The sequence below is a fragment of the Saimiri boliviensis genome, chromosome 9 (genome assembly GCF_048565385.1).
Source record: "Saimiri boliviensis isolate mSaiBol1 chromosome 9, mSaiBol1.pri, whole genome shotgun sequence".
Classification (NCBI taxonomy): domain Eukaryota; kingdom Metazoa; phylum Chordata; class Mammalia; order Primates; family Cebidae; genus Saimiri; species Saimiri boliviensis.
The window spans coordinates 21,635,802-21,650,903 of record NC_133457.1 but is presented as its reverse complement, the minus strand read 5'-3'; the positions used below and the strand labels follow the sequence as shown (position 1 = coordinate 21,650,903).

The 15,102-nt window shown below is 34.9% G+C and overlaps 1 protein-coding gene across 1 annotated transcript in view; it reads right to left on the bottom strand.

The window, feature by feature from the left end:
- The window catches only part of GFM1 (G elongation factor mitochondrial 1), a 44,894-nt gene that overhangs the window by 26,644 nt on the left and 3,148 nt on the right, over nucleotides 1-15,102 (bottom strand). The window contains exons 5-12 of the mRNA XM_074405557.1: nucleotides 13,777-13,893; nucleotides 10,721-10,875; nucleotides 9,524-9,677; nucleotides 8,646-8,730; nucleotides 6,483-6,620; nucleotides 4,913-5,014; nucleotides 3,137-3,193; nucleotides 782-919 (exon numbers count right to left, since the gene is read on the bottom strand). Coding sequence (XP_074261658.1) covers nucleotides 782-919; nucleotides 3,137-3,193; nucleotides 4,913-5,014; nucleotides 6,483-6,620; nucleotides 8,646-8,730; nucleotides 9,524-9,677; nucleotides 10,721-10,875; nucleotides 13,777-13,893 — 946 coding nt within the window. The remainder of the gene's footprint in view (nucleotides 1-781; nucleotides 920-3,136; nucleotides 3,194-4,912; nucleotides 5,015-6,482; nucleotides 6,621-8,645; nucleotides 8,731-9,523; nucleotides 9,678-10,720; nucleotides 10,876-13,776; nucleotides 13,894-15,102) is intronic.

Genomic DNA, 15,102 nt, shown 5'->3' with positions numbered 1-15,102 from the left:
TGAAAGAAAACCCCCCAAGCATCTTGTATATCTTAGTAGCATTCATTTGAATACACTAGATAAATAAATTTCAAATCATTTTAGTACCTTACAAGGATTAGGTATGTGATGCTTAATATGAATTGCTTTTACAGATTTTATATAAATGAATTCTAAGTTACAATGGTAAATTTGTATTTACCTCCAATTAATCCACCCACTAACACTTCACCATTGTTCCATATTATTACAAATTCACTGGAATAATAAATAAATCTGTTGTCAGGATTTTCTATCTCAACTTCAAAGATATGAGCTCACCAAAATTTCTAATCACGTATCTTTGGTTTTTACTTATATATCAATACATACAAGACCTTTCCTGGGAAGGTATAGGCCCCACCTTCCCTTTCTTTTATCCATATTATAATAATCTTCGAGTACTGACTTGAGAAGAAATGGCCTGAAGAGTTGGTACAACCGCAGGCTGTCGCCCTAAGGCTTGGACCAGGATTTACTAGACCCAGTTAAGCATGACCTGGAAATGGACTGATATTCTTGTTGCAAATTTCGAGCCTTGATTCTAGCAGTCCAGAACGTTTTCCAAATAAAAAGATTTAGAGATCAAAAATCATTATTTTATAACGCATAGTAAAGGAAGCAGTTGACCACATCTGGATACAAACCAGAGTTGAAGCATGAAGAACCACAGTTACAGACATTAGATTGTGAATTACTGACTTTTAACAAAACACAGACAGTAATAAACTGATTTCAATCTAACTTCCTTATTATTCATTACCTGAGCATAGATTTCCAGGTGTAATTCCCCCATTCCAGATACAATTGTCTCTTTGTTCTCAGTGTCAAAGTGTACTTTAAATGTGGGATCTTCTCTTGTAAACCTGCCAATACCTTTTGAAAATTTTTCCAGATCGTTCTTTAAAAGAAGAAGAAAGTCACTATTTGTTTTGCTAAGTATGATAAACAATGGGATTTTAGAAAGAACTTTACTGAATGAAATAAAATACATTAGCAGTTAAGAAATAAAAATGATACACATCTAGTTCTACTGCACAGAATTTTCTTTCCATACCAAGATAGAAAACAAGATTCCAAGACTTAAGTCTATGGCCTTTCCTATTACATTGACAAACTGTCCTTCTGTGAAAAATGCCCATAAAGCAGAAACTGGAATCTGTGTTACATTTTAGAAATCCTATACATAATCAAAGGAATCAGCATGTTTACCAAGACACTACTATAGATCCAAGCAAGACAGTTAAGACCAACAAATAGGAAAATAACACAATGAGACCTATCCCTTTCAAAACAATCTGCTTGGATGTGGTATGATGCACCTTTATTCTCCTTAGTTCCCACGTGATCCCACGTGGTGAGCAGAGTAATGGCCCTCCAAAGATAGCCCAGTCTTCCCAAATCTGTCAGTATGCTGCCTTTCATAGTGAAGGGGACTTTGCAAATATAATTAAGGTTACAGACCTTGAGATGGAGAGATTGTTACCAAATATCTAGGTGGGTACAACATAATCAAGTATGCCTTTAAAAAATGGAGGGAGAAGCCAGAGGGTGGGTCAGAGGAATTCCACAAAGGAAGAAGTGGCAGGAGATATCTGAAACATGAAAGAGACTTAACCAGCTGTTGCCAGCACTGAGGATGGAGGAAGGGGGCCACAAGCCAAGCCATTTGTTTTCTCAAATCCCAACCACAATGCTGAAAGGCAGAATTATCCACATTTTACAGGTGAGGAAATAAGGTGCAGAGAGGTTAAGTGACTTGTTCAAAGCCACATAGCTATGCATGGCAAAATCGGGACTGAATCACAGGTTAGCCTTTCTAGGTGTTTTGCCTTTTTCCTGCACAAGCCAAATATTCTCAACTTAGCAGAAACACCATCCCTGCCCCCACTATTGAGAATCATGGAGACTTCATTATTTGATTTAAATTAACTTACTTCAGCAAGCAGCCATCTGTAAACTTTTTAATGCATACCCAACCCCCAAAACACCAAAAAAACCTTCTTGCTATTGAAGCATTGATTTCGCTCCATTATTGTAAATTATTAACAGTTAAATGTCTTAAATAAACTCTGAATTTAGAAATGAGGAAGCATAATACATAAGCATAAGTTTTAACCTTGCATACTTCCAAAGAGAAAAGCAAGCAATTTTAACAATGTACTTATAAGAAACTATGGCATCCTACTGAGGTTAAGATGCAAGGTTCACCTTTCCTCAAGTTTCTGAGAAAACAGAGTAATTTAATATTTCTCCATCTTCTCTTTTCCATATTAAGAAAAGGTCTGGAAAATCTCAAGTTTCCTCGAAATATATGTAATAGTAGCTGTTAGTGATATAACACATGACAATTTATCAGAGTATGTTTTGTAATGACAAATTCTGAATGACAAATCATAAAATATTCACTCAATGTACAAATAAGTGAATTTCAATATACCACATTAATATGATTGTTATGAATGTGAAAGCAACTTAGGAACTAAAATATTATGGTTTGAGATCAGACTAAATCTCATGGCAAAGAATGAAAATGCAAAACCTAATCATACAATTTTGGCTTTATTAAGAGCTAAATTACATCAAAGCCAAATATAAAACTATAAAGTATAAAATTATCTTTTAAAAAAATTACATTTCAAAGTGAAAAAAGTCTTGTTTACAAGCTTTCCATGAAATACTCAGACATTTATCTCATAACTAGCACAAAATCTAGAGCTATATTATAACCCATGAGTCAATAATCAATTCAACGTTCTAAAGTACTTTATAGTGGGGTTTTACTACAACTTAGGAGAAATGTCCCTGATTCTCCTTTTCCAGTTGTTTATGATCTGAATCCAGGAAGTTACATTTACCACTCTGAAGCCAATAATATAGTAAAGAGTTATAAAGTACAGTCAGGTGAATATTTTAGTATCCTCAATTTATTCAAATATACTGAGGAGTTATCATTAGGAACAGACTGGTAAATTTAAAAAGAAGTTCTCAGTATCAACAGAGGAAATAAGAGACCATAAGACTGCTGGTTGTTACAAGATATCAAGTGCACTGTAGAGACAGATGAAAAAGCTCAAGTTTTAATTTTGATATACTGAGCTTTAAATCAAACTCCTACCTTGTTGGAAGGCCTCATTGCTATTGAAATGACAGGATCAGGAACATGAATTGACTCCTAAAATATTTTTTAAAAGAAAACAAAAGAATTCAAAAAAAGACCCTTATGGGTCAGGGACAGATTAATTTTAATGTGTCACTTCACAACAGAAGTAAGAACAAAGGATAAATACTAGCCAATGTCTTTAGGCTAGACAATATATATCTTGGTCTGTTTTGCATTAAATAAATAAGTATATGTTAATACAACATACTATTATAAATAAAGCTATCTACTTATATAAGTTCCTCCTTCCCAAAATAAAATAATTGAATGTGTTTATTTACCTGTTTAACATAATCACTACAATTAATCCAAATGCTAAGAGGTGAAATTCTTATTGCTTGGTGGCTGTTAGAATCTTCTAGGTTATTTTATTTAATCAAAATATACTACAATTACTGATAAGGGAAACACTAAAAAGGTACCAAATTCTTGATACCCATGATACCTCATTTAATAAATCACAACTCTGAAAAGCAGGTATTACCCCATTTTATGAATTAAGTCACTAAAGTCTTAGAAATAAGATAAATTGTCTAAGGGCCATTAGGCAGCACAGGGCAACGTGAGACTCTGCCAAGGCCTATTTGTTTCAAAGCCTTGGTAAGCACTGTCCACAACCACCAATCACTTCATGTTGCTAATGACAAGTACTTAGAGAAGGCCTTAACAATAATACTTAGAAAACATTTCTTTTATCTAGATCTCAAACAAAAATTATATAGATTCATGTTTTTTTTGTGATGTCTTATATCAACATGTAATACCATACACATTAGAGGATGTTATAGACAAAAGAACTAAACTATAAAATTATGAATTCATCATTAGATAGCAGGAAGTATTACAGTGCTCATCTGCTAGAGTTGGGTTTGTATTTATGTAAATGACCCACTACAAATTATCTGTCACCCTATGTTCTCATCATACTCTTTCTGTACTGAATTCATGAAAGCTATCACTCTCTACCCAGGGCCTCAGTGAAAATTAAAAAAAAAAAAAGATATTCTCATGAACAAATGGTCATAATGTAGGAGAGTATGCTCTCCTATAGAGGCAAAAAAGGTGAGTGAGTGAAGAGAATTCAAAGATAGGAACTACTTGTGCATGCTCTTCTCTCAGAATCCCTCAATGATAAAAAGGGACTTCTGAGTTCCAAAGGGCAGGTTGTCATATAAGTCAGACTGTATAGCTGCATATTGCCTTCTGAGCCTGGTTATGTTCTGTTATCCCAGTCTAGTCTAAATGATACAGTCTGGTCTCACAAGGGACTGAGGGAACAGTATAGTTGCTGGCTACTGAGTTAATAAGGAAGCAGCACTCCACTGAAACTAGCTTGATGCTAGTGGTTACAATTAGAAATGTACCCTGATTGTGGAAGCAGGTCTCAGGGTGGAGGACTCAGAGCCACACTGTCCAGTTACGATCTGGTGGAGATTTTTCCTTCTTGCTAAACTTGGGAGGATTGTGGATCCTCTGAGTTTTCCTTTTTACTATGGTAAAAACTGTTCCTAGTTTTTACTATGAAAAACCAGGTAAGTTAGCTTATAGAGCACTCGTCTAATTGACGTTCAAAGAGCTATAACCAACATTCAAAGAGCCACAACTAACTTGATACCTGTGGTACTCGATGAAAACGTTTGTGGTTGTTTCTCTGAAGTATTAAATGCACTACATAAAAACACAGACTTTTAAAATTCTAGTGGTAAGTAGCTTTGAAATTAAATGGCTTACCATAGAAAGGCCACTGTTGTCTTTGTTTGTGAATGTGTCTCCACTAGCACAGTCAATGCCAAACAATGCACAGATGTCCCCAGCATATACTTCCTCAACATCCTAAAACAAGAAATAACACAAAATGATATTTGCAAGTAATACAAATAAAGATATGGTAACTAAAAAGTAACTGTACAGTATACACACTGTATACAAATAAGCATGGCAGAATCTCTCAGCTTGAATTCTGTAGAGAATCAATTAGCTAGAATCAATACAATAATCAACAATGCTAAGACATATTTTTAAAAGGCCTTTATTTAAACCACATATCAATAGACAAGATTTCACTTTAATTAAACAGAAAACTCATTACTTGAAGGATCTGCAGTACTAACAACACAGTCCCTCAAAGTTCTAAAGTTATTTTTATGGAAGTAAAAGGCATGTACTATACACGTTGCCACAGTTAGACAATGAGATTGTGTATGACAGAGACATACCAGGAAAACTGTAAAGGAAGTTTTGAAAACAAAGGTGGAAGAATGGAGCCCAATGTACTACTAATAATTTTAATTTCTCACAGATGCAAGCAGTCAAGAAAACACAGGAAATCTAAAAACAAAGCATTGGTGCCTCCAACCTTCCTAATTTTTGTCCTTTTACATTGACAGTTCATTCACAACAGCTGTGGCCGTGAGTAGACATGTCTTTCTTTAATGGCTACACAACTGTACAAATCTTCCAGCTCTTGGTCCATGAAACAGCTATGACAATCACTTAGCCTGCCCCTGCTAACTATCTCACAAAATAGCAATGCTGCTGGATTCTGAGACTGACAATTCTTCTAGAAGAAACAAAAGTTATAGCTACCTAATTCGTAATATTTTTCTTAGACTGATAAATTCTCTAGGAATCTATAGCTGGATTGGCAAATGGTGGGGATAGTGAACAAACTCATGTACTCAGTGTTCCTTTCAAAGCCTAACCATAGGACTACAGAAGGCTATAGCAGATTCCTAGCCAGTTCAAGAATTCAAGGCATAGTCAAAGTTTATCTCCCAGATCAGCCCTTGAAGTTTTTAAATCTTCAGGTGGATTCTGGCACCAATATGGTCCTGCAGTGGGTTCTACAATAGGAATAAAACCTCTAGGGTAAAACAAGGCTTTTGTGCCTGCTGTTTTTCGGAAAGTAAATAAATCAAAACAATGTGGAAAACTGTGTAAATTTATTACTATCACCTTTAAGAATCACAGTTCCACAGTCTTAAATGCCTATTACATTATTTCTAATGCTGAGTCTTGTATTCTGGGTGTTAGGGAACTGCCTATTTTCCTTAAACTTGACCCTTGATAAAATATAGCTAATTCACAACCAGTGGTATTAAAAAAATGAGTTGTTAACATCTTCTAATTTAACCTATAGCAAAGTGCTACATCAGAGCTGTAAGACACTTAAGCAAAAAGGAAGAAACTAGAAACATACATTTAACCAGAATTAATTTTCTAGTGGCGCTCAGGATACCAAGAAGGGTCTACTTCACTCATGTTAGAGGAATTTCTAATCTCACAATGGCCCTGTACTTGCCTCCATCATGTCGGCATGCATGCGAGCCAGCCGTTGCAACCGTACTCTCTTTCTTGTCCTTGTGTTGTAGATGGTGTCACCCTTCTTTAGCTCTCCCTGGTAAATTCGAATGTAAGTTAATTGTCCAAATCGACCTGCCTAGAAGTCAAGATTGGGTAGGGACAGGAAGAACAGAAAGAACCATAAGAATCAAAGTTATTGAGGAAAGCTTTGTGATTCCCTCCAAGTATTCCCTCCCAATTTTAGTGATCTATCTTACATATTTCAGCCTATTGTCATAAAATAATACTAGCTTTGAATGCAGATAAATTAAATGGTTATTATTCATCAATATTTTTGGTATCATAATCTAAGACAGTTCTGTTTCCTTTGAAATAAGCTATTAATATTAGAACAAAATTTTTAAATTGTTTACATAAGTATCTTTTGCCTTCTAACATTATTTCATAAGTTTAATGTAATAAAATATAAAACAAAAACAAGGTATAATTGGAAAAACAACAATGGTACCGCTAGAAATAGTAGTGTGCTATACATCTAAAACACAATCTCTGATAATCACCTGGAAAACTATGCAAGTTAAGAGTTTTGTGGCTGGGCTGGTGGCTCACGCCTGTAATCCCAGCACTCTGGGAGGCCAAAGAGGGTGGATCACCTGAGCTCAGTAGCTCAAGACCAGCCTGGCCAACAAGGCAAAACCCCATCTCTACTAAAAATACAAAAATTAGTCAGGCATGGTGGTGTGCCTGTAATCCCAGCTACTTGGGAGGCTGAGGCAGAAGAATTGCTTAAACCCGGGAGGCAGAAGTTGCAGTGAGCCGAGATGGCACCACTGCACTCCAACCTGGGCAACAGAGTAGGTGAAAGAGTCTCTGTCTCCAAAAAAAAAAAAAGAGTTCTGTGAAGTGATTGAATAAACTAGTCGTGACCAATTAACATATATTTAAAAGTTGCCAGTTCTTATCATGGCTAATTATAGGCTTAATAAACAAGCAATCAAATCCCAATAGGAAATTTTAAACATGTGATTAGTGATTTTAAAATTCATCTGGAGGAATAAATAGGTAAAAACAGAAATTTTTCAAAAACTATGGCAATAAGATAAAACTAACCTTGACTGATGTAAAAACATATTAAAATGCTTGAAACTCAGAAAATATAGAACTAATCCATATTAGGCTGTACAGCCCATATAGTATAAAAATCTAAAGTGTAAAATATATTTGTCAATAGATGATAAAGAAACATGACAAATCAATGGAAAAGGCAGAAAGCATTGTTTATACACAACTGGACAACTGATATTCTATTTGGAGGCAGAAGAGATACATTTAGATCCTAGCCACCAAAATAAATTCCAGTTGAATTAATGATGAGGAAAAAAACCCATACAAAAGTAGAAAAAACAAAAGCAAATATTAACTAAATATATACAAATAGAAGGTTTCTAAGGTTAAAAATTAAAGAATGACTAAACAAAAAGACTGACATATTTGACTACATAAACTTTAAAGCACTGATTGTTTTTAAAAATCAAAACTTATTTCATCAAGATGAAAAAGTCTGAATAATGTTACACTGTAAGAATGTATCTCCGTTTATTTATCAAAATGTAATTCCTGGGAATTTTCAATTGTTTGTGAGAGTTTGGTTTTATAAGGTAAGCTGAAGTAACATCAGTTTGCTACCCCTCAATAGTTCCTTAGGACACATTTCTAGAAATGGACCCAATGTTATTTATAACAGTAGAAACCTGGAAACAATATAAACATCTTAACAATTAAGAAATTTTAAGCAAATTTTGGTGTATTTGCTTGATGGACTATTATGCTACTACTTAAAATGTTTAAACTACTTACAGAAACAGGGACCATTATCTAATGTGACATTAAATAAAGAGAGCAAGACAAAATCAAAATAGTATGATTTAGGTAAAAATTTACACTCTTTAGGCAAAGAGAAGAGACTAGAAAGAAATGCATCTAATAACGAAGAACCATCATCATCTGAGTGTCAGAGCTGTGGAAATTCTCTACCTCTTCTTTCTATTTTTCCTATTTTTCAAATCTTTCATAAAGGTCAGAGTCATTTTGTAATGGGTATAAAGCCTAGAGGGAAAAAAATTCTACAGACAGCAGTTAAATACATTAGAAAGCAACTTACCTCCAGTTTAAAAGCCAGGCCTACAAATGGGTGGGAATTGTCTCTTTTGGAGCTCATTAAGATTTTGGTCTTCTCTTTTGAGTCACTTAAAATAAAAGAAATACCAATCTATGAGATATAATTATTTAATATTTCTATCAATTTATTTCATCAAGAAGCATTATCTGAGAAAAAGCACATGTGTGGGATATTACTAGTGTCACACATAAGTAAAATTTCACTGAAAGAGAAAAATAAAAATAAGTTCTCAATTGGGCATAGTGGCTCATGCCTGTAATCCCCACACTTTGGGAGGCTGAAGTGAGAGGATCACTTGAGCTCAGGAGTTCAAGGCAGTGGTGAGCTATTAATGTGCCACTGTACTCCAGCCTAGGCAACTGAGCAAGCCTTTGTCTCAAAAAAAAAAGAAAAAAAAAACTAGAGTTTAGTTACTACATAGTGATAGGACAAGAGTAAACTAAAAAAACACAGAAATGGACAAGAGTAAAAAACACAGATATGGTCTCACAGGGAAAGAAAGAAAAATAAAAAGTTTTTTTTTTTTGGACGTTTGTTTTTTAAAGCCTTTTTTTTTTTTAACAGCATGTCTGAAAACAGCTAGTCCCAAATGAGAAAAAATTTTCTAATGATATAAACCTTGAGAGATAGCAAAACGAATCATTACTTTTAACTTACAAACAGAATATGCTATAGGAACTAATAATAAACATTTTTCTATATGTCAAAATTGATACCCAAATAAAAACCATGATTTATTTTTGTAAATTATGAAAAAAAAAGTCACAGACATAACTAGAAGGGCCATCGTTAAATTCCTTCACAGTGTATAAATATAAAAGTATTTCCGCATAAACTAAGACTCAATTTTCAAGACTTACTCCTCCTGATTGAGAAGAGCATAGTTCTGGACTTCAGATGGATTTGGGAGGTATTCTAAAACAGCATCTAAAAGAGGCTGAACTCCTTTGTTCTTCAAGGCGCTTCCCAAAAATACAGGAGTAAATGATCTATTCAGAGTAGCTCTTCGAATTGCTAGCTACAAAAGAAAACAATTTAATGATAGTTAATGTTAAAATTACATGTTATGCTTCAAGTCAATTACAAACAAATAAAATGAACTGATACTTCACTGGAGTGTTGACTCTTAAAGAGACTAAAATCAGGTTCCCAATGAACTTAGAAGTCAAAATACAAAGAAAAGAATCACTTCCTTCTTCTAGGGCTGGGAAGTGATTTAATACACAACTGCTTTCAACACTCTTGGAATCACTAATTCTCACTCATTTTCAATTTGCTAAATACACACACACACACACAAACACACACACACAGAAAATAGACACAGTAATAGAAAACTGCAAACACTATGCTATCCGATTGTATAAAATAGAGGAAAAAGTAATATATGTGCAAAAGCCTCTGGAAAGGTACACCAGAAGCTAATAACTGGTAACCTGTTTCAGGGAGGGGGCAGAGAACTGGGCAGATAGAAGAAAAAATAAGAGGCTGTTTACTATTTACCTTTGTATACCTTTTAAATATTTAAGCTATATGAACATAATCTCATTAAGAAACATTTAACTATCTTTCCTTTTTGTAAAGAACACATACATAGAAAGCCAAACAGTACAAATCTCTCATAAACTGTAAGTCATGACAGTAGCAGGCTCCAGGTCCTGCCCCAAACACCATCAATGTGTCCTGCTGGCTGAAAAGACCTTAGAGAATACATAGTGGAGCTTTAGCTCTAGCAGCTAGAAGAGGCCAACAATAATGCCAGAACCAGCAATTAAATAAAATGAGCAGATACTCTTTGGAGGGCTAGCTCTAATAGAGACTAAAATCAGGTCCCCAATAATTTCAGGGGACCCAACAACTTTTCTCATTTGAAGTTATTATATAACTCATCTAAAAAAAGGAATGTACCATGTCAAGTACTTTTTAGGAAGCCAATTATTTTAAATAAATGTACTGAGATTTCATTAATAAAGCCCATACATAAAGGCATCATGTCCCCTCCCTACAAAAAACAAACAACTTCTTTTTGTTGTTAATATGACTTATTTTGAGAGCACTTGCCTTTAAATCAGAAATTGAGGCGATTTTTTCTTCCAGAAACATCTCACCAAGCTGTTCATCTGAATTGGCAACACATTCAATTAGCTCCTGTCGGTGGTCAGCGGCCGCTGCCCTTAACTCAGCGGGAATCTCATCATATCGAACAATCTCACTAAGAAAACAAATATTTTGGTGGTTTAAGGATATTCAACTTGATATATGAAGGACTAACGAAAAAGATATGCTTAAGGGTTAAACATTTTTTTAGGTAAGAGCTCTGATACATTTGCATTCAAATGGCAAATAAGACTAACACATACCTTTAAAATGTAGATAGAATAGTAGACAAAAATACTGAAACAGGCAAGTTTAAGGTCAAGGCTGTACTACTAGTAAATGGAAAAGCTAAAACAGTCCACTGTAATGAGAAAAACATCCCTAGTTTTATAACAGACATCACATTCTACTTTCCTTCATATCAAGTTTTACAGAAGATAATGATAAAAGATGTATACAAAATTTTTCCCAGTTTAATGCAAATTTGTTTATCCTTATTCAATACACAGTAAAATACAAGTTCAAAACAATGACTTGACAAAGTATCAACTGAATCAAAGTTTAAACTCTTCAGTGTAGTTTTTACTGTATTCTATTTTAAAACTAGCAAGCATGCAAAGTAATAAGAGCATCCATTTATTGAATGTTTATAATGTAGTAAGCACTGAACTAAATATCTGACAAGTAATTTATTTAATCTTCATATGCGAAATAGTTTATATTATCTGCATTTTCAGATCAGGAAACTAACTTACATAGCCAAAGTAATTTGCCCAAGGCTGTCCTACTAGTAAACAGAAGAGGTAAGATTCAAAGCCAACCTGTCTGGGGCCCATCTGAGCTCTTGAAAATTCTATTCATCATATTCTTATTAATGACAACCTAACAATCTCTAGAAGCAGCACTAGAGGGACCTTACTCTATTCCTTTCTATTAATAACAGACCTGATCATATAGTTTTTAACAAAGAATATCCCAGTTTGCAGTTAAAAAAAAGGGTGACTAAGTATGACAGACTCTTCAACCTGTGACATCAGTTCTCCATTCCTCCAGAGGCTGAACAGGTAAAATCACAAATAAAATGTTCAAGGCTAAAATAAATATACTTGATATTTAAAAGCAGTCCAGAAATTTTTCAAGGTATTTCTTTAAAAATGGAAATTGTCAAAAAAATAAGCTTTTCAGAAAACACATTCCTAACTTTAATAAATACAAAAGAAGCCATTTCAAAGAAACAAAAAGTAACGCAATATTCTAAAGAAGGCTCCTCACAGCCTTCAAATCTTCATTTCATCCTTCCTGGTGAGCTCCCTGCTTCTTAGCCTTTCACATGTCAGAATCATTTGTGGATTCCTTTCCAAATATACATACAGTAAACTAGGGCTGGGGAAGGGTACATGTACATGAAGAAGCTGCATCCGTGGTTCTGATGGACAACAATGTTTAAGAGCCTCTACTTCTGACAACAGAAATATGTGCCTTGGCCAGGTGCATTGGCTTACGCCTGTAATCCCAGCACTTTGGGAGGCTGAGGCAGGCGGATCATGAGGTCAGGAGGTCAAGACCATCCAGACTAACATGGTGAAACCTCATCTCTACTAAAAATACAAAAAATTAGCCGGGCATGGTGGTGCATGCTTGTAGTCCCAGCTACTCAGGAGGCTGAGGCAAGACAATCGCTTGAACCCAGGAGGCAGAGGTTGCAGTGAGCCGAGATCGGGCCACTGCACTCCAGCCTGGCAATAGAATGAGACTCCATCTCAAAAAGAAGAAAAGAAAGATATGCCTTGGTAATTCTGGGAAAGTAGATTTATTTATTCATTTACAAATATTTTTGAGTCCCTATTATGTACTAGGCAGTTGTAGGGGCTGGGACATGGTAGTGAATAAAGTAGGGGGAAAAAAAAATGAAACACCTTGCCATATTGGGCCCTATACTAAGGAGTGGTTAAGTAAACTCTGTTGTCTTTAATCATTTGTCACATAAAAAGTGAAAGAAACACCCTATCCACTGGAAAGATTCCATCCTTTTCCTGCCTACAAGATGGCTGATGAACATAAATTCTATAGTTCACTGATCACAATGCCATTCGCCCACCTGCCAGACTTACAATCCCAATTCCATAGCAGAGGAAGGAAATCCCTCAGGAAGTGCCTTTGGAGAAACTACCAAGCTACAGAGGTCACTCCTCAAAACAAAGGATCATTTATGACTCCCTATATTGTCTAGATCAGTGTAACTCAAAGTGTGGCAGACCTGTAAGAGCAGCATCAACTGGGAACCTTCCAGAAATGCAAATGATGGGCCCCTCTCTAGATCTAGATCTACTAATCAGAATCTCTGGAGGTAGAGCCAGGACTATGTCTTTCAACAAAGTCTCCAGGTGATTGTTATGAATGCTAAGGTTTGATAACCACCAGACAATTACAGTACTTTGTATGTAAAAGTCACTCGAAAGCTGATGGACCAAATACCACGTCAAAAAGTTACCAATTTATTTCTTGTATTTCCCAAACCACATTTGTACAATTTTAACTGTTTTAACTTAATCAGTTTTGCCCATGTAATTATAAAGCAATGTAATTATAAAGCAGGTAGAACAAGTATTTATGATCTCTATTTTCTTCCTAATTTTTATCACAATACCCCAGACCTGGCAGCTGCTCTATAAAAGTCCACAGAATAAATGAATAAATGAACAAGTGGAAAAAGATATAATATACTTACTAACCCCAAAATTTCCTAACCCAAACTGAAGGCCTCCTTCTACCACCCATGCATGCCATAACGTGATATGAGTGTAATACCAAAAAGTAACACAGTCTCTCTCAGAATAAATATTAAATAAAATGGGGAGCAACTAGGATTTAAGGTATTGAAACAAAACCATCTCAGAGTATTCTTCCAGCCACATTTCAAAAAAGATACCTACTCTGGGTTTGATGAATTTATTCTTTCCTTATTTTTAATGCTTTTTAAGATATAAAATTTTAATAATGTATTTTTAGCACTTACCCAAAGTCTCCATCAAAATAGATGGCTCGTTCCTCAATAAGATCTATAATACCTTTAAAATTACCCTCCAAACCAATGGGTATCTGCATAAATGCTGCATTATGATTTAGTTTAGACCTGAAAAATAAAAATACACTGGTTTACCTTTCTTCTTCTCCCCAAATCCCTTTGAAATGACAAAATGAATATTTTAAAACATCAGTGGCAGACACTGGAGAACTGAGAAGGGTGTTAACATCAGGTCAGAATAGCAAATATAGAGCAGTTGGGAACAGAATGACAACATAACTCAAGGAGCTCAGGAAGCCACAATCCCATTTAGGCAGCAAAAAGAACTCCAAAATACCTGTTTTACCATCAGATCCCCAGATACACTGGATCAAAAGCAGAAGTGGGAAAACAGATAATGGGGGCTGGCCAGGAAATTAAATAGGATAGCTGAGCCCACCTCTCATTCTTAATCAACTGACTCTGGCAAAACTGAGTACAGCTATCTCAAGAGTGTTTGACTTCAACACCCAGTCTGAGTTTTCCTATTCTTATATTTAATATTTTTCCTCTTCTTATAGGAAAACTCAGAGTGGGTGTTGAAGTCAAACACTCTTCATCAGCCTGTACCCCCAGCCAGGCTCAAAACTCAACAGAAACTGCATTCACTGGCAGGAATTCTCACTGGAGAAGAATATGCTCTAGCTACCACTGTTTAGTCTAGACTCCCATCTATATGCTTAAAGGTCTAAGAATCACCAAACATCTGAAGGAAACCAAAAGCTTGAAAGAGAAATGTAAAGTTAATGGTACTATTCTCCAAGAAAAGAGTTACTAGAGGAAAAAAAATAAAATGTAAAGATTTGAGAAACAATTACCTCTACTGATAAAGATGTTGCAATAAATGATAAAGTTTATGAAAATTAAGTACATAATTGCTGAAAAAAGAAGTTTTAAGGCAGGCTAAGTAACTGAAGAGACACAAATGAGTATCAAATTAGTAAGGTGGAAGATTAACCTTAAGAATTCTCTCAAGCTTAATGCAAAATGAGAAGGAGAGAGAAAATATAAGTATGACAGAAAAGATAAGACATGAAGGTCAGACCCAGAAGTTCCAGATTTTTATCTGTTTCATAGAACTTACAAAATGAGAAAACAAATAAATGGGAGTGGAAAAAAGAATGAACCAAAGTAATCAAATAAACGCCAAAAAAGAGAGTTTTCTTAGAATTCAGAAGATTTGGTGAAAAAAGTCCATCTATTGCCAAGCACGAGTAAAATAAGGACAAAAAGTAAAAACATTTTATCAAAAAAAAGTTATCAACACCCAAATAAGAA